Raw genomic sequence first — 17653 nt, 5'->3', positions numbered from 1 at the left:
GGTAAGAAAAAGCCTAGGAAATCCACAAACTGAGTAGGCTGACCGTGCCTAGTTGAATGTGCCTGCTGGTAAACTAGAACTTCTGCAGAGAGCATTGCTGAGTGGCTGCAGTGGGGAACTCTTGCTTCCTTTGGGGAGGCCTCCACTGGACTGGTCTGCATCTCTGTGTCATCTGTACTGCTGTGACACTGTCATTTGTCATTCATTACCCAGGGACAGGGTTTGGGTCCGGAAGAGATACTGCAGCCAATGGCATAAGCCACTGAATTGCGCAAAGGTGGTTTCACACCAGGCGGGCTGTGGGGAGCAGTGGGAGGCGCCAGGGCCTGGGGACAGACGCGTCCTCTGCACTGGGATGGAAGCCTGTGGTCACTGGGTCTAGTGCCTGAATTCTCTGTCCCGCCTGGCCCTTTACCACATGGCCCACACACTTAAGCCAGCTGCAGGTTCTCAGACAGTGGGGGAGCCCAGCTCAGGCCAAATTCCAGATGCTTTCTTTGGTCCCCACGAAGTTTTCTCTGTGTTTTCTCTTAGCAGGATCTGGGGCCAGCTCACCTCTCACATCGCCGTCATCGCCGACTCCACCCTCTACAGCAGGTTAGTGATGAAGGCAGAACCACCTGCCTCCCGCCCCTTCTCCACCTATGGGAAAGAGAGTGGGGTTCTTTCTCTTCTCACCTTGGCCCGAACATTTCAGGGATTAGAGGGGACCAGCCTTCTCCAGAGAAACCAGTGTGAGTGCAAATCAGTGGTGTCATTTGGGAGAGCTGAGGGTCTAGATTTCCAAACTTGGACTGCACGGGGAGTGGAATAGTTGGTTTCAAGGCCACTTACCACCCCCTATCTCCAGCTCACTCTCTGCTGAAAAGGCTCATGCAGGGCTTCTCAGATCAGAGCTTGTCTTGGTACACGCTCAGCTGAATAAAACAATCGCGCTGCTGCCTGGGGGCCCTGTTCTGCCAGAGCCTCCTCCTCAGGGAGCCCGGCCAGAATGTCGATTTTGTCACAGAGCAAAACCGGTGAAAAGCCTAGGTATGGGAGCGAAATACCCACTGGATTTCTGATTTCCTGATAACTATTTGTGCTCTGTGCTGCTCTGCATTTAATCATCTGAATATTTCTCTGTGGCTAGCTAGCCTTTGTTTTGCCTTTGTGACTTAAATCAGATCCTATGAGTTTTATTTGAAAAATGTAAAAAGAGTTTATTTTGGGGAATACTTATAAAAATAATCTCTTATTCTGTGCAGTGGCCTTGTAATGCTATCTTCCTTCTTTACTTTTTGAACTAATACCTCTCTCCTAACCATTTTGCAAGCCCCATAAAAGCACATTGGGGTACCAGTATCTCCTTTCACCTCTTAAATGAACCAGATGTTCTAGACATCAGAGGAGCTGGTTCTGCCACTCTAAGCTTGTCGGCTGTGCTTGGAAGAGTTGCTGCAGCTGTCTGAAGGGAGAGTTATTGGCTGGGGTTGATTTGTGAGTTGATAGTACTGTATTCATTAAGGCTTAAGATGGCGCCTAGGAGCTATCAAGAGCGTTACCCGACTGCTCTCAAAGGCTTCTAACTAACCAAAAAAAAAAACAAAAAAAACACAAGGAAATGTAAAGGGACTGGTTTGAAGGCCTTGCGTCTGGCTGGTTGGTGTCTCTCCTTGCTGGCCAAGGCTGATTCCTGGTTTCCTGTGGAGTGTTCTGGGGCCAGGACCTGTTATACCAGCAAAGTACCTGACTCATGGGGGATAATATTCTATTTCCTATCTGACTTTGTCAGCAGTTTTTGCAGTTTTTCCAAATATTGATCAAGACAGAAAATAAACTTCCCAATCTTTTGTAGAGGTGACCTGTATAAGCTGATGAGAAATTTCTGGAGATTCACTGCCCAGATCATGCTGAGCCATTTTCTAGGTGATAGGATATTAATCTCATATCACTTGGATATATTAAGGAAATTGGAGTGAATTGATAGTGAGAATGCATCAACCCGTTTTTAACAAAAGAGGTATCTGTTGAGTAGTGCAGGGTGGCACCTCACTGTGTGCGTTCAAGGCGGTCCTGGAGGTTACTTGCCAGTTTTCATTTTTAAATGCCTTGGGGAATTCAGTCTCTTTGCATCTTTTTGGTGAGCGCTCTAATTTACCTGAGTTCTCATTGGGAGGGATCTCATACAGCAGCAGGTTTGCATGAGGTGAAGTAACTTCTAGAATGAGAAGAAAAAGAGGAATCTTTTGTAGCGTCAGTGTTGGAAAAAACTTTATCTGAGGTGAGAGGGAGTAGCTGGGAAGATGGTTCCCTATCTGAAGGGGAGTCATGAGGATTCAGAGGGAGAACGTGTGAGACCCCAAGCACGATGCCTGGCAGAGATGCGAGGTTCTCAGCAAATACTGGTTCCCTCACTTCCTTTATCTCCTTTAATGTTTTGTTGATGAAGTTTTGGACTCAGCCCCAGAGATTGTACTCTGACCTCTGCTGGGCATTCATTGTAATACGTCTCATAAAATTGTAACTAGCATCTGCCTGTCAACCTAGCATCTCAGGCCCTAAATGGGGCACCCATGGTGAGTTTATTCATTCAGCTACTCAAGATGCATTTATTGAGAGCCTGAGGTGTGCCAGGCACTGTGCTAAGCCCTGGATCACAGAGATGAGCAGGCAGACAAGGCCTCAGCTGGGATGGAGTCACATTGCCAGCACCTCTCAGGAGCTCCAAAACGATAGATACAGTTCAAGCAAGTGCTTTCCTCGGGGTCCGTCCATGGTGTTTTTTTCTCTCGGTAGTTTCCCTTTTTAAATGGAGAATCTCCACCTGGAAAAACTAGTCCCCCAACAAAGCAACTTCTTGAGCTTCTGTTCTACACAAAGCATCAGGGAGCTACTGTGCCAGTGCGGGATGCTGGGTAAATCCTCATGGGTGGATTTGCATGGATGCGCTCTGACTTCAAGGACTGTGCTGGGTGAGGGCGAGGTCTGAGTCTGGGGGTGGCAGCTTCTGGCTGGGCAGCCCCAGCCAAGACGTCCTTCCTTCCAGGACGGGAGGCCAGACTTCTCGTTGGGCTCATCTTTCTCCTTTATCTCTGCACGCTGCCCATCTTGTTGCTGGAATCACATTTACCCAATTTATGTCTTTACTTCTAGGCCAGGTTTATGGTTTATCTGGCAACGAAGTCAAGGATAGTGTCTTCCAGCTTTATGAGGAAGTGCAGTTTTCTAAAGAGATGAAGGAAAATTCTTCATTTTCAAGGCCTAGTATTAAAAAGGAATTCCTGCTGCAGGTAGCATCTCAAGCACAGCTCGGTCTGGGAGCCCTTGGGAACTACACCTTGGGCCGGGGAACCTAAACTTGAGGGTCACCACTTGACCTCCCTGTGCTGCAGGTCCCCTCTTTGTAAATGAGGATCCACGCCTCCTCTCTGGTCCACAGTAAGCCCTTGGTACACAGTTTGTTACTGGGAGACTTGAATGAGTCACCTTCTGTGTCTGGGTTTTGGTTATCTCCTCTGTAAAAGGCAAAGCGCTGGGAGTTAGAGAACACCATCTCACAGTTCCTTCTAATCAAGCATCCTCTAAACCCACTGTGGACCCTGCCCTTTGGTAGTTTGCTCAGCAATAGATCAACTTAGGCAAGTTTGACAGCACTACCTTCCTGGAAGTGTTCATTTTAAGCATGTACATGGTAGCCGAGGGTGGTCTGTAGCTCATTCGCTTTCAGGATGCGGCAGAAGCGGCAGATGTTTCTAAGTGAAGGGGTTGTACTCTCGTGAGCCCTTTCCAGCATTTGTGTAAGGACGGGGCCCTCTCCCGTTTCTCACTGCTCCTCCCTGCCATGGGGTCTCTTCTTGAAATCTTTACCAAATTGATGGAAGAAGTATCATTTCCTTAGGTCTGCTGGCGATTCCATCAGGTAGGGTGGGATTCTCTAAAACTTTTTTTGCAGTGATAGCATTCCTAGCACTAGGTGTTCTGCTAACGCTGACGTTTCCTGCCTGTAGAACATCACTCTTTCAAGCACTTTAAAATACTTTGCTCTGACTTACTTCATGGTCAATGTCACCAACTGGTGTTTGCACCCTGTATTCATAGAGCTGAGTGGTTTCGATATTTGCTCCTACTCTTCCTTTGGGAGCAGGCAAAACTATTGCCTTGCTATTGTGTGTGTTTAAAAAAAAATTGCAAAAGAGTATTTGGAGAAAGCTTAGTAAGCAGGAGACCCAAATTGTTATTGTTGTTATTAATAATCATATTTAACATCTTTTAAGTGCTTATTTTGTGCTAGGTACTGTTCTAAGTGATGTATAGTTATTGTGTTATTTAATCATCATGAATACCTTCCTATCCAATGAGCATGAATTATAACTTACAGCACCATTTTGCAGACAGAGAGCTTGAGGCCCTCGTGGTGGTAAAGGACGCTGACCAAGGTCACACTAGAGCCAGGATTCAAACCTGGTTCTGTCGTTGCTCATTTACCCGATTTCTACTGAGTGCCTGCTCTCCCAGGTGCCCTCCAAGGGCTGTGCTGTTAAACCCTGTGCTTGTCTGGCATGAAAAGATCCCCGAAGGAAGACTCAGAAACCCCGGGCTTGGGTGGTGGCGCCACCACTGTCCAGTGTGACCTTGGACAAGTAGTTTCCATTTTCAGAAACTGTCTTTTAAAAGAATTCCTGGTCTTTAAGAGGTAGGAAATGTACACAGCAGGGCTTTATGAGCAGTAAGGTGCTATCAGGTATAAGCTATGAATGCAGTGCAAGAGAATTCTAGCCCTTCTTCCTTACAGTTTATAATTTTAAGCAGTAATTTTGAAGAGAAAGAGCTGACAGTAGAAAACCCAGTCTATAAGAATGACAGGAGAGCTGGAGGAGGGGAAACAGAGCCTTGTGGGCACAGAGTGACTGAGCGCTTGACTAACAGGAAGGAAGGTTAAAAAGAAATAAGGCACAAACGATTATGTATAAATAAGCTACCAGGATATATTGTACAACATAGGGAACATAACCAGTATTTTATAATACCTACAAGTGGCATACAGCCTTTAAACACTGTGAACCACTCTATTGTGCACCTATAACTTATACAATATTGTACATCAACTGTACTTCAGTTAAAAAAATAAATTAAAAAAAAGAATAAATAAGGCACAAGAAAAGAGATGAATTTATTTAGAATGTCAGAGCTTCCAGAATTTATGTAGCCAGATCAAAATCTTAAACCCATTCTAGGCTCAGAATTGATGTCTCTGGCCGTAAGAATTGCCTTTTTTTTTCTCAAAACTATGTGGACACAGAGCAGTCACCATCTTTGAGATGAACGGGTCTGCCCTGTACTGCTTCTCCAAACAGTGTGTTGGTTCTGCTCTCCTGCTAGCTTGCAGCCTCCTCCCTGCTTCCAAGCCCAAGTGTGTGAGCCCCTCCCCCAGGTTCCTCAGCTGGTGGGGTGGGGTGGGGTGGGGCAGGTCCCCAGCATCCTCCCGGAGCTGCCCCAGGTCAGTGGTCAGCCTGCCCTGCCCCCACATGGACATCATTGACCACCCCCCTCAAGGGATTGCAGTGGGGCGACTGGTTCATTCGGAATTCTGGAATTCAATGACAGGGAAGGTGTTATCTTTCACAGTTAACCTGGAATCTAGTCAGTTAAAAAGAAGACAGGAAAAAATGTTTACTATTTTTTAAAAAATGTTTTTCTAGCCTTAAGTAAGCTAATGCTAGTCACTGCGCTGTTCAGCCTCTAGACCCCAGCACCTTCAGGAGGGGGGCCCCATGCTCTTGCCCAGGGGTTCCCCTTGGATCTGCCCTGTGCTCTCAGTCTCCCCATCTTTAAAGAGACAGATCTCCATTTTAGATCATAGGAGTTTTGCTTGGAGAAGTGGTGAGTTCTAATTTTTCTGCCCTCTTGATAAACTGTCCTTTTTAGTAATAAAACTAGATACACTCCCAGTACTCATCCCACTTTTTGGGGGGAGGTAAAACCTTGGTGGGTCTTCTGAAGTGAGTGTTGTGCTTGTAAATACTAAAAATGGCACCTAAATGGCTCAGAAAAAAGAAAAAAAAAAGAATGAAGAAGAAAGTGACTCACTGGTTACTCTATTATGTGTTTGCCATGTTCTAAAAAGGTCACATTGTGTTTACAAACCAGTGTTTCTTGTGGTTAACTTAAGTACGTCCTAGTTTGGCAGTGAGAATAATCAGCATGTGATTCAGACTAATATTTTATGATCTCTTACTATTTGATTAAATGACACTAAAATCTGAATAATGACTTGTGTCCCCTCTCTCTCTCTCTTTGCTGTTTTCAGTAGAGCATGCACCATTTTGAACGTGAATTTTCGGTAATGTAAGCTATACTGATTTTTCTAACTTTAAAGATGCTCTGTTTCTGTATGTGAAATGGGACCCAGTGCATCTAGCTCACTGAAATGATGAACAAATGGGAAAGGAGATTCGAGACGATTTCCTTATCTGCACATTTAAATGAAATACAGCATCTTTAAAAAGCACCCAAGTGACTTCATTTACATTCATTTCACTTTCATCACGACCTTCACAATCTTCATTTTCACTCTGATTTTGGTTTTAAAATACAGCTCTAAAATCTGCAAATCAACTGCATGGCATTTTGGTATCTTTTAATTTTGGAAGCCAGCATCTCAAAGTCCTGCTGCTGCAAAAATGTTGGTTCGTTGTTACTCTGACGAAGGGGAAAGGGCATGGGGTAGTTGCCTTCTTGTCACGGGGAGGCAACTTACTGGCTTTTATAACTGACAACAGGGAAAAGCAGTTTTTTTTTTTAAGCATCCTTAATAATACTTGAGCTGGAACAGGAGAGCAGCCTCCTCATCCATCTGAGGTAAAAGCCCACGGCAGTTCTCAAGAGCTGGGGGAGCTGCCTGCTTCCAGGGGTCACTGCCCCTCCATTCCCTCTTGAGGGTAGCTGGTAGGTCTGGTGTTGGCCTGGTGGCCACATGGCCTCCCCACCTGTGTGTGTGTGTGCACCACAGAACAATCCAGACCTATAGACACTGGTAGACTGCCCACTGTCAGAGCTGGCCCAAGGAAAGGGGACCCTCAGATGTCCTCTCCACGAGGCTGGTGAGGATGTTTCTGGCAGGGAGTTCCTCCCTAAAGCTAACCTATGCTCCTGCTGCAAGAGTCTGCAGCCTGTTCCAGGGCCTCCACTGGATTGCCAGGGATCCTGGGGAGGGTGGAGTAATTGGCTTTCAAGATTTTGTCTAAGAGAAGGTGAGATTGGAGAGATCAGGACTGACCTGTTATCATTGTTGATAAGCTGTTTCAGAGCATCCCTCTTCCTGGGTTGTTGCAGGCCAGTATTTTTCAAAGCTGGGTGAATTCAGTTGGCAGTCAATCTAACATGGAATCTGTCTGGTTTTGTCTGAGGCCCTGGAATGAGGGCTGCGGAAGGCCTCTGACGAGGTGGCGCTCACTCACATTTGGGGAGTGGGGGAACTCAGGCAGTAGGCAGTTGTCCCCAGGCTTGTCACAGGGCAAAGAGCCAACTCTGCATGTGGCCCTTGTTAACATTTCCCCTGCCACATCACTACTAACGTGTTGTAGCTTAAGCCCCACTGAGCCTTTAAAGGAATTTTGTGGACCATACAAGAGGCAAAAAGGAAAAGCCAAAAAAAAAAAAAAAAAAAAAAAAAGATAGGGTCTGTAATCAGGGACTGTGAGTCCCTGGGTCTGTGATCCTGCCTCTTCCAGTGTTGACCTTCTGACTCTGGACCTCCTCTTCCCTTCCAGAGGGTTCTGAGCTGTCCCTTGCTCTAATCCTGTGTCACCCTAGTTGTCGCTGGCCCAGTGAGGAAAGGTGAACCTCATGGGACAGTGGGCTCTTTAGGACCGGGCCGGCCCTCTGTGAGGGGACTCAGGTAACCTTGCTCTTCCCCCTTGACGAGCAGCCTCTCCTTTTCGCACAGCCCTCAGCATCCCGTTTGCTTTAGAAGCACAGGTTACCCTGTGGCACTTTTGACAGTGTGTTTATGCTGTCTCCATATTTAGAGAGATTCATTTAAAGTGGTAAGTTTCAGCCTTGACTTGAAAAATAAAGATCCATTTACCAAACACCACCCCCAGTTCCCAGTCTCTGTGGGAGTGAATTTGCACTTTTAATTTTGAGTGCCTGGTAATGAGGCCAAAGTCAAGGGTTGGTTCCTCATGAGAGCCACGCAGTTTAGTTCTGTGCCAAGATGGCAGCCTGTACCCAAGTCTGGCCCCTGAGGTCCATCTGTAGCCTCCCAGGATCCTGGGTTAGATGGGTAGCCAGTCTCTGGTTGGCCAGTTTGGTGCCTTTAGCAAAACAAAGTGCTGTTGCAGCCCAGTGCCTGTTTTCTCGTCTGTAACCCACACTGACTTCTGCCAGGGTCAAAGCACAAAGCTTGGAGGCAGAAATGCCGGCGCTGCTTCTGGTGCACGTTGGGCCCTGCTTGTCAAGTACAGATTCCACTGCCCTTTTCTGGCCATCGGGTGAGAGTGCTGGGGAGAGCGAGGGGCAGCTAGGAGGCGTGGGCGCCTGCCGAGTCCTCCAGGGTCTCCTAGTGCTGCAGTTGAGTTGCAGGGTCTCCAGAGCCCATCTCCCCTCCTCCTGGTGTTTCACTGGCCACTTTCCAAGAACCCCCTTCACAGGAATGCTTATTCTCCCTGCTCTTCTCACCTCAACAGTCATTTCAGGTCTGAAGTCCCTTTTACCTTCGTAACCCTGTAACACAAAGCCAGGAACATTTCCCCATAGTCCACCGTGACATAGAACATAGTAGAACTTCATTCATTAGTTGTTACTATATAGAACCAATGAAAATTGCATTTTGTTCATTTGTCTGTATTTAATGTTTCTTTGTTTTGTTCTATTATCATTGTTTGAAAATTCCAAGATTGCAGAGCATGAGTGTGTGTATCTGTGTGATTCTTTAATTTCAGCTGCCTTAGGTTTGGGTAAAAGATGTAAAGGAAGGTGAGTGGTTTTCTATGAAATGCAAGACTTTAGCCCATTGCCTGTCACACTTGGTAAAAAGGATGCACTTACTGAAGTATTTTATTGATGATCCTGACCACTCATCCATTTAAACTCAAACAGTAATTGGTATGTTGACCTGTTACCACCACAGCTCAGTGGCAATTTAGGGGGGAAAGCCACTGGCAGAATGTCTCACTGGGGTAGCCCTAGGACGGGGTAGAGGGAAAGGCTAAAATTGGAGAGGTGGAGTCACAAGGAGGTTCGCAGGAAATGAGGCAACTAACTGTGTGGCACAGGCAAGTTCTTTAAAGCAGGCCTTTTTTTGTGCTTAGTATTTATTTTGTTCAGAGAGAACAATTCATCTTTTCAAAACTGTAAAATTTAAGTGCCAAATGTTCATGTGCCTGGAAGCTAAGGGAAGTTTCGGATACTGATATGGTTTCCTTCTTGCCCACCAGGGTAGAGCTGGGCAAGCCAGTTTCCCCTGAAGCGGCAGCAAAAATGTAGGGCTAGTGCAGCTCCATCTGTCCCTGGGTTGGGCCCCAGTGGGAAGAAGGGTGCTCGAGGAAGACGACTCCTTGAGAACACCGCTGCTGGAGAGAGAAAGCCCCCTGCCCTCTGCTGTGCATTGCTCACAGTTATTAGCATTTTATATTTCTTTCATGCAACCAAATAGGAAATGATTATTCAAGACAGATGTCCCTGGGGAACCCATAACCCAGCAGGCGATGGTTCCTTGCCGAGAATCCATTTTACGTTAAATCACATCCTTCAAAAATCATGTGTGTTGGAGCAGCTAAAAAGCTGTTCATCCCTCACTAGTAATTGGTATTTGGGTAGCCCAGCTCTGTGCATACAGATGTCTGTCTTTAATTGCTAGCTCAGGAGTAGGTGGAGCTGCCTGGGACCTGGATAAAGTAGCTAATGGAACTTTTCTTTGGGGACTATTTTTAAAATTTGGAAATGGAGGTAGAGCCTCATCTCTGCGGAGAGATTGACAGTAGGTGCAGTTTCACATAATCCGTGATAGTTATTCAGTCTTTCTCACATGACTATTATTTGGGAGAAATGGCAACCTTTAATTAATTCCCCTTTAATGCTTCTAGCTTTCCTGTTCAGTATTTTTAAAAAACATACTGAACTGGGTATCTTGGCCTCTCTGAAGGGAAACATTTGCAGTCTCACCAGAGTCCTTTCTGCCCAGGACTGAGCAGTAGCACGTGTGCAGGGTGTCAGGAAGGGTGTTGACTGTCTCCTTTTCCTCCACAGGGACTTCCACATTACCTCCACCTCCTCCGCCTCCACCACCAGCAGCTCCCTTGCCTCCTGCGAGCACAGAGGTGCCCCCACAGCTTCCGCCCCAGGCTGTGAACGGGGTGAGCCGAGGGGCCTTACTCAGCTCCATCCAGAACTTCCAGAAAGGAACTTTGAGGAGAGCCGAAACCTGTGATTATAGCGCTCCTAAGATCGGCTAAAGCTTCGTGTTTACAGTTGGAGGGAAAAGATTATTTTTTTTTCCCTTCCACCTCCAACCCCTAATGCACCCTCTTTCTGGATGAGTAATTGCTGAGCCAGTGCAGCCACATCCGATATTGCAGATGCTCATATAAGGGGCTTTTCAAGAAGGAAATGTTCTTCAAGTAGAATGAAATCAGGCTGGCATTGCTGCCTTAAGAAATATTTTGCTCCTTTATTACCATTTTAAAGGAGTCTTGTTCATCCTCTAATGGGCATCTTTTTGGGGCAGCAGCATACTGGAATCAATGTTTCCACTAACTGAAGGATACAGACGAAAAACAAAAACAATGACAATATTCAGTCACAGCAGTGAATGGCCTTTGTGTTGCAGTCCCTCCTGTCCTGTCAGACAGCTCCTAGAACGGTTCCTCTCATAGTTCATTTCTCTATTCTAAAGCTTCTTCTGGTTATTCCTTAGGTAACTCCCATTTTTGCTACCTTAATTTCGTCTTAGACATTAACACTGTAGCCCAAAGCGTAATTATGTCGCTGAGTCAGAGAAGCCACTGAGTTCTTCCTTTTCCCCTCGAGTAGAATGAGGGGAAGTTCATAATATTCTCTAAGCTCAAACAGGAACACCATTGTGGTTACAGAACTCAGGGCTGCTATAGCAACTACTCCAGACTCTCAGTTCCTTTTAGTTAGCTTAGTATGTATTGAATGGACAAAAAATGTTAACATCAGAAAAAGCTCTTGCCAATTAGAGGATCTTAATCCACAGCAATTAAGTCAAGTTTGGGGTTTGTAGGGGATTATTATCACAACGTAAGTAAATTTGGCATCTATAAATCAGTTCTGACTTTTGAAAAATTTATCCAAATATATCATCCTTTTAGTGTTACTCGTTTATTAGATCCTTTATCCTATGATTTGCTTAAACCCTTAAATAAATTGCACTTTAAAGGATTATAAATAATCCATCTAAAATTCAAGTTATACACATCAGTGTTGGTTACTATGCAGAGAGAATGTCATTGTGTATAGTTTCATGTAATCTGTGATAAATGTTCAGCTGTATTTTTTATTAAAATAAACCATGTCAAGAAAATATGTTGTCTGTAGCTTGGCTAGATTATTTTAAATGGGAATTTTTTTATAATACCTTTTGTAAAGATAAACAATAGATCCACACAGTATTTCTAAAGTTTCCTTCCCATTTATCCTATCTCTATTTTCTTTTGTGTCACATTTTCCCTTTAAATTAATAACAGCTAACAGTCCTGCCTTCCTATTTTAATTAGGTGCCATGTGTATGCTTCTATAACTATTTTTAAAAATATATTTTTATTGAAGTATAGTCAGTTTACAATGTTGTGTCAATTTCTGGTGTACAGCACAATGGTTCAGTCATATAGGAACACACATGTTCATTTTCATATTCTTTTTCCCCATAAGTTATTACAAGATATTGAATATAGTTCCCTGTGCTATACAGTATAAACTTGTTTTATCTGTTTTATGTATATTAGTATCTGCAAATCTTGAACTCTCAACTTATCCCTTCCCACTCCATCCCCCCTGGTAACCATAAGTTTGTTTTCTATGTCTGAGTCTATTTTTGTTTTGCCAATAAGTTCATTTTTTTTTTTTTTTTTTTTAGATTCTACATAATAAGTGATACCATATGGTATCTTTCTTTGTCTTTCTGGCTTGCTTAGAATGATCTCCAGGTCCATCCATGTTGCTGCAGATGGCATTATTTTACTTTTTATGGCTGAGTAGAATTTCATTGTATAGATATATCACAACTTCTTTATCCAGTCATCTGTCGATGGACATTTAGGTTGCTTCCATATCTTGGCTGTTACAGTGCTATGAACATTGGGGTGTGTGTGTCTTTTTGAATTAAGGTTCCCTCTGGATTTATGCCCAGGAGTGGGATTGCTGGATCATATGGTAAGTCTATTTTTAGTTTTTTGAGGAACCTCCATACTGTTTTGCGTAAAGGCTGCACCAAACTACATTCCCACCAGCAGTGCAGGAGGATTCCCTTTTCTCCACACCCTCTCCAGCATTTATTGTTCACGGACTTTTGAATGATGGCCATTCTGACTGGTGTGAAGTGATAAACTCATTGTAGTTTTGATTTGTGTTTCTCTGATAATTAGCAATATTGAGCATTTTTTTTCATGTGCCTATTGGTCATTTGTATTTCTTCATCAGAGAACTGCCTGTTTAGGTCTTCTGCCCATTTTTGGATTGGGTTGTTTGGTGTTCTTTCTTATTAAGTTGTATGAGCTGTTTATATATTCTGAAACTATAACTAATTTAAATCTATCTTTTCCATCTCACTTTCTGAAGAGGGCAGTGTGTGGTGGAATGTCTGTTTTAAACCAAAAAACATGGATTTTGGTTTAATTTTAAAAGGAACCTGTTAGAATTAGGTATTTGAAGAGTTGGTGAACAAGTTCCTGTTACAAGTGATGCAGTCTGGTGATTAGTTCCTGGCAGCAATGATTTCTTAACAGAATTTTAAGACTTCCACCTCACATTTATTATTCCAAGAGTATAAAAATACAATCAGTCATAGTTAGGAATTCCTTTATTCCTTATCAAAACAATCTAACAGTAAATGTAGATTATATGCTTTTATTTTTTACATGTAAGTTATCTTTTCTTTGGAGATATCATTCATCAGGACTCTGTCACGTTCATACCTTGCCCTTCTAGTGAGAGGATAAAATTTTACAGTCATCTTATTCAAAGAACATGGCAATTGTAACAGACCAAAAAAGCATGGAACCTAGGCAGGAGAATTTTTCCACATACAAACATTTAAACTTCTTTCCAGTATAAAAACATCTGTGTTGTTACTTTAGAGATGACTATGAGTCATAAGGTCTTACAGACAATCCAGGTGAAGTCTCAGCAGGTATTTTAGGTAAATCCGAGTGACTTGAAATTCAGGTCAGAACTAAATATTCAGTGTTTTCTTTATTGCAAATATGATGTCTTTAACCTGAGGTACAGAATTGTCTTCTAGAATCTTTGCATAAGGCATAGGGACGTCAGCACCGGTGACTCGAACTGCAGGAGCATCCAGGAAATTGAATGCAGGGCCTAGGAGGGAAGGAAGCTCAAGTGAGGCACGACGAACCAGCCGAGCGCCACCACCTCAGCACAGGTGTGTCTGCCCAAAGAGGGAAATCTGAACGGGACGCTAATTATGTAGAACTGTTTCTGGTTTTGCTTTTTAAAACATTCACCCGAAGGAAAAATACCAAGCTACAAGTTGAAAATTCAAGTCATTTGACCACCCCTAGCTTTCAATCTTTTTGTCCTGTAACACAAGGTGGATTACAGCCTGAGCATTCTGGAATCAGTTTCTCTGAAATACCTTCCATGATCCTGGCACAAATTTCAGCTCCTACTCCGAACTGTGGCCAGCCTCCTTCCACAGTTACGAGATGATTGGTCTTCATGACACTGGCTTCTATTGTTTCAATGTCCATTGGTCTGATGGTTCGCATATTTATCACCTGAACAAATATGATAAATAGTAAGCTTTACAGAACCACTGGCTCACAAATACAGTCACATCCCCATAATACCACTTCCCTTCCTGTTTCCTGTTAATCTCTGGGTCTAGGGAAATCTAATCTGCCTATTCATGAACAAAATGTCAAAGGGGAAACTGTAATTACAACAAAAGTCTTTCTACTAGAAGCAGCTCTGTTAACTTACAGAACTCACTCATCCTCCCTTGGCCTTAACTTCCTCATCAAAATAACTAATGTGACTATTTGCCATATACCAGCCACTACACTAAGTGTAATTCTCACAGCCAGCCTGATGGGACAGTAAATGTATTATCCTCATTTTATAGCTAATGAAACTGAGATTTAGAGTACATAACTTGCCCAAATGTAACTAGCAAGTGGTACATCCTGGATATGAAAGACTTAGAGTCAACGACTTCTAAGTTCTCCCTTCTCCCAAACTCTACCTCCAGGTTGGACCTTAATCTGACAAAGCAGATACTAAAAAGATCCAGAACCTAGGTGGTAAAAAGCCAGGTATGTGAAAAGCAAGTAGCTTTAAGCAGAGGCAGAACTAAGTGACAAAGCAGGATTTTATATCTGAGTAACCTGTTATAGAACTCACACTCCTCTTTCCGGGTCTTAAAGGAAACTTTCTGATTCTTTAAGAACAAGTGAATGTCCAGTTACCTCACATTCAATTCCCTCTTTAGACAGCACTGTCGCAGCTTCTAAGGAGTGGCCCACAGGTCTTGAATGGGAAACTATGGTTACGTGTGTCCCTGAAACAAAGTGGTTACAGATGAGAAGTCAGGTTGAAACTAAAGACACTGTCCCGCTCTGCAGCCAGCTATGGCTCTTGTTCATTTGTGAAATCTTAAACTCAACTTCATTCCAGTGAAATGAGGAACATGGCAGCCTTCCTAGAAACGAAATACAAATCTACTGGACTGAGATTCAGAAAGCACAAGTGTATGAGCAATCATGGCATGATGCATTTTAAACTTGAACTCAACCTGTAATTTCCTAGTCAAAGTAAAAGGCAGTAACTTCTAGACTGAATCTGATCAATAGTAAGAGAGAACAGATTACAAATAACACTTAAATGTATACTAAGTTCTCTTACCTTGCCTTTCTATTTTGGCTTTTCCAATAGGAATCAGAAAATCTTTTGACTGAGCTTCCGAGGGAAGTTCAAAAGGAACTCCATACATCAATTCGTTCTCCAGCATCACCACTGCAAAATGTAAATATTTAAACAAAAGTAACTACATGACTAAAATGTACGTGCAACACCATCATTCATTTTTTGAGAAGTTTCACTTGATTAGGAAGCCTCATACAAACTGTGTCCAGGAGCCAGGAGGATGGTTTAGGTACTGACGTCTGTAAGCTGGTCAGTCTTAATTTTACCTGTGGGCTTAATCCAGTGTTGTAGGTATGGAGTAAATTTCTCCTTTACCTAACTGGCTCCCTTACAGTCAGAAATAAGAAAAACATTTTTTTCCCTATCTTTACTGTATCTGTAAACCATTAACATTTTTTATATGTCTAAGCTTAACTATCAGGTTTCTGCCATGCAGATATTTCATTTTAGTTCTTTAATGTTCAAAGGAGACCCACAGGGCACTCTACTGACCTGGATTGTTATCCCGAATGGCTGATTTAATAAGTCCTTTAGCATCCTCTGAACTCCAGGGGCTGACCACCTTTAAGCCTGGGCAGTGTCCGTACCAGGCAGCAAAGCACTGGGAGTGCTGGGCAGCCACGCCAGCTGAGGCACCATTAGGCCCCCTGAAGACTATGGGCACAGACTGAAGGCCCCCCGACATGTAGTAGGTCTTGGCAGCTGAGTTTATAACCTGGTCAATGGCTTGCATAGAGAAATTGAAGGTCATAAATTCACAAATAGGCCGCAACCCAGCCTGTCAAATCAAAAACACAGATGTTAAAAAAGATTAGAAACAGCAATGAAGAGTGGCAAACAACCACTTTGCTCCCCCAACATTCAATCAATGTTTTTAAAAGGTCAAGTTAAAAGAAATCTGAGATTCATAAAGAGGACTACATACCATAGCTGCACCTACAGCAATTCCCGTAAAGCCCATCTATAAAATAAAACACAACATAAGTAAAACTCCACAAAAAATTAAAACTGTACACTTTTAACAGACATGCCCCCCAAAGGACTGCCTCTAGACGAGGGCTGACCTCAGATATGGGAGTGTCGATGATCCTCTTATCTCCGTATTTCTTCCACAGACCTCGACTAACCTACAATTAAGCATTGACCCCATTACTTTTAAGTGTACTGGGGGCCAACAGCCACCTCAATTTTGCATAGCTTTCATGTATCCTGGTTACCTTATATGCCCCATCATACTGGGCAACTTCTTCCCCAAGCAGAAATACCTTCTCATCTCTTTCCAGCTCTTCATCCATACCTTGATTTATAGCCTCACGAACTGTCATCTGTCACATGTATGAGAAAACAGTCAATAAGCTTCAGGATTACTTAGGATACTAGTGAGATTCTCTCCCTTTACCTATGCTGCCCATAACATACAATATAAAAACTATCACTGCAATAGGCTTCTCTTTAAAAGTTCAAAGAATGAAAGTAGCATGTCTATCACACACAGCCAGTCTTTGGTTGGTTGTGTAAATGAGGAGTACACTGAACTTTTCTTGATGTGCACCTGACTGCAAAATCTGCCTGCTGGCCAGATCAGCTCATAGGTGGTTTCCTGAATAGAGTATACTGGATAGTTTTATTTCCACATTTGGTACACTGTGCAGCAGAGAACTGTCAAGGAAGCCTAAATACTACTACATATTGAGCACTCACTAGGTGCCAGGCACTGCCAAACGCTTTTGCCAACCCAAATGTCCATCAAAGATTAATGGATAAACAAAATGTGGTATATGTCTACAGTGGAATATCATTCAGCCTTAAAATTCTGACACATGCCACAACATGGATGAACTGTGAAAACATGCTACGTGAAATAAGCCAGACATAAAAGGTCAAATATGGTATGATTCCATTTATAAGAGATACCCAGAATTGATAAATTCATAGACACAAAGTGTAACAGAGGTTACCAGGGATAAGGAGAAATGGGGAGTTACTGAATGGGTACAGTTTCTGTTTGGGATGATTAAATTCTGGTTGAGAATGAACAACAGGGTAAATGTACTTAGTGCCACTGAATAGGCACTTCAAAATGATAAATTTTATTATGTATATTTTACCACAATAAAAAACTTAAAACGAAGGTTAGGTAAGACACGTCAAGGCCAGTTCCCTCAGATCGGCCATGATTCCATGGAGCCTCGCCGGGGTGACAGGCGACCCCAGCCTCCGCGCCGCGGCGCGACGAGGCCCCTCCATGCCCGGGTAGCCTCCGGGCCAGTTACCTGCAGCGCCGCCGGCGCCGTCCGGTGGAAGCGCCTTCTCAGCAGCCCGGAGACCTGGCGGGGAGAGAGAGAGGACACTCAGAGGGGAGGCAGGGTGGGCAGGGATCGCGCAGCGCCATGGGGCCCGTGAGCCGCTGCTTACCTGCTGGAGGGGTCTCTGCGCCAGTCCAGCCACCACCGCCATCTTGACCGTGTCCTCCAGCCGCCGCCGAATGACAACACAGCCGGGCCGCGGACGAGTCAGGCCCTGTCTCCGCGGGCCAATGGCAGGGCGC

At 43.9% G+C, this 17653-nt stretch overlaps 2 protein-coding genes across 9 annotated transcripts in view; one reads left to right on the top strand and one right to left on the bottom strand.

The window, feature by feature from the left end:
- The window catches only part of PXK (PX domain containing serine/threonine kinase like), a 68745-nt gene extending 57216 nt beyond the window's left edge, over nt 1-11529 (top strand). Inside the window, exons 17-19 of one of the 8 annotated variants that reach the window (XM_074344605.1) lie at nt 538-597; nt 8925-8958; nt 10231-11529. In XM_074344605.1, the coding sequence (XP_074200706.1) occupies nt 538-597; nt 8925-8958; nt 10231-10411 (275 nt within the window). In that variant the 3' untranslated portion in view covers nt 10412-11529. Of the gene's footprint in view, nt 1-534; nt 598-6289; nt 6323-8924; nt 8959-10230 lie in introns of all 8 variants that reach the window. The other 7 variants (XM_074344604.1, XM_074344603.1, XM_074344602.1 and 4 more) reach the window with 7 other exon arrangements.
- Nucleotides 11530-13003: 1474 nt separating this feature from the next.
- On the bottom strand, nt 13004-17625 carry PDHB (pyruvate dehydrogenase E1 subunit beta). The gene is made up of 10 exons (XM_010968319.3): nt 17521-17625; nt 17379-17432; nt 16323-16430; nt 16170-16232; nt 16031-16066; nt 15598-15883; nt 15085-15195; nt 14649-14740; nt 13817-13958; nt 13004-13539 (listed from the first exon to the last, which is right to left on the bottom strand). The coding sequence occupies exons 1-10, from the start codon at nt 17560-17562 to the stop codon at nt 13394-13396; spliced, it is 1080 nt and encodes a 359-aa protein (XP_010966621.1). The 5' UTR covers nt 17563-17625; the 3' UTR covers nt 13004-13393.
- Between the last annotated feature and the right edge of the window lie 28 nt (nt 17626-17653).

This window comes from Camelus bactrianus, chromosome 17, assembly GCF_048773025.1.
Source record: "Camelus bactrianus isolate YW-2024 breed Bactrian camel chromosome 17, ASM4877302v1, whole genome shotgun sequence".
NCBI classification, from domain to species: domain Eukaryota; kingdom Metazoa; phylum Chordata; class Mammalia; order Artiodactyla; family Camelidae; genus Camelus; species Camelus bactrianus.
Note: the sequence above shows the minus strand (reverse complement) of the source record. Positions and strands in the feature narration are given on the sequence as shown.

What these genes read in the sequence shown, in the direction of transcription:
- PDHB (XM_010968319.3), bottom strand. Translation starts at nt 17,562, where the DNA reads ATGGCGGTGGTGGCTGGACTGGCGCAGAGACCCCTCCAGCAG. An exon ending in AGCCAAAATAGAAAGGCAAG is followed by an intron (nt 14,741 to 15,084) that starts GTAAGAGAACTT and finishes ACTTTGTTTCAG; the next exon opens with GGACACACGTAACCATAGTT. An exon ending in TTGTGCCAGGATCATGGAAG is followed by an intron (nt 13,540 to 13,816) that starts GTATTTCAGAGA and finishes CTTCCCTCCTAG; the next exon opens with GCCCTGCATTCAATTTCCTG.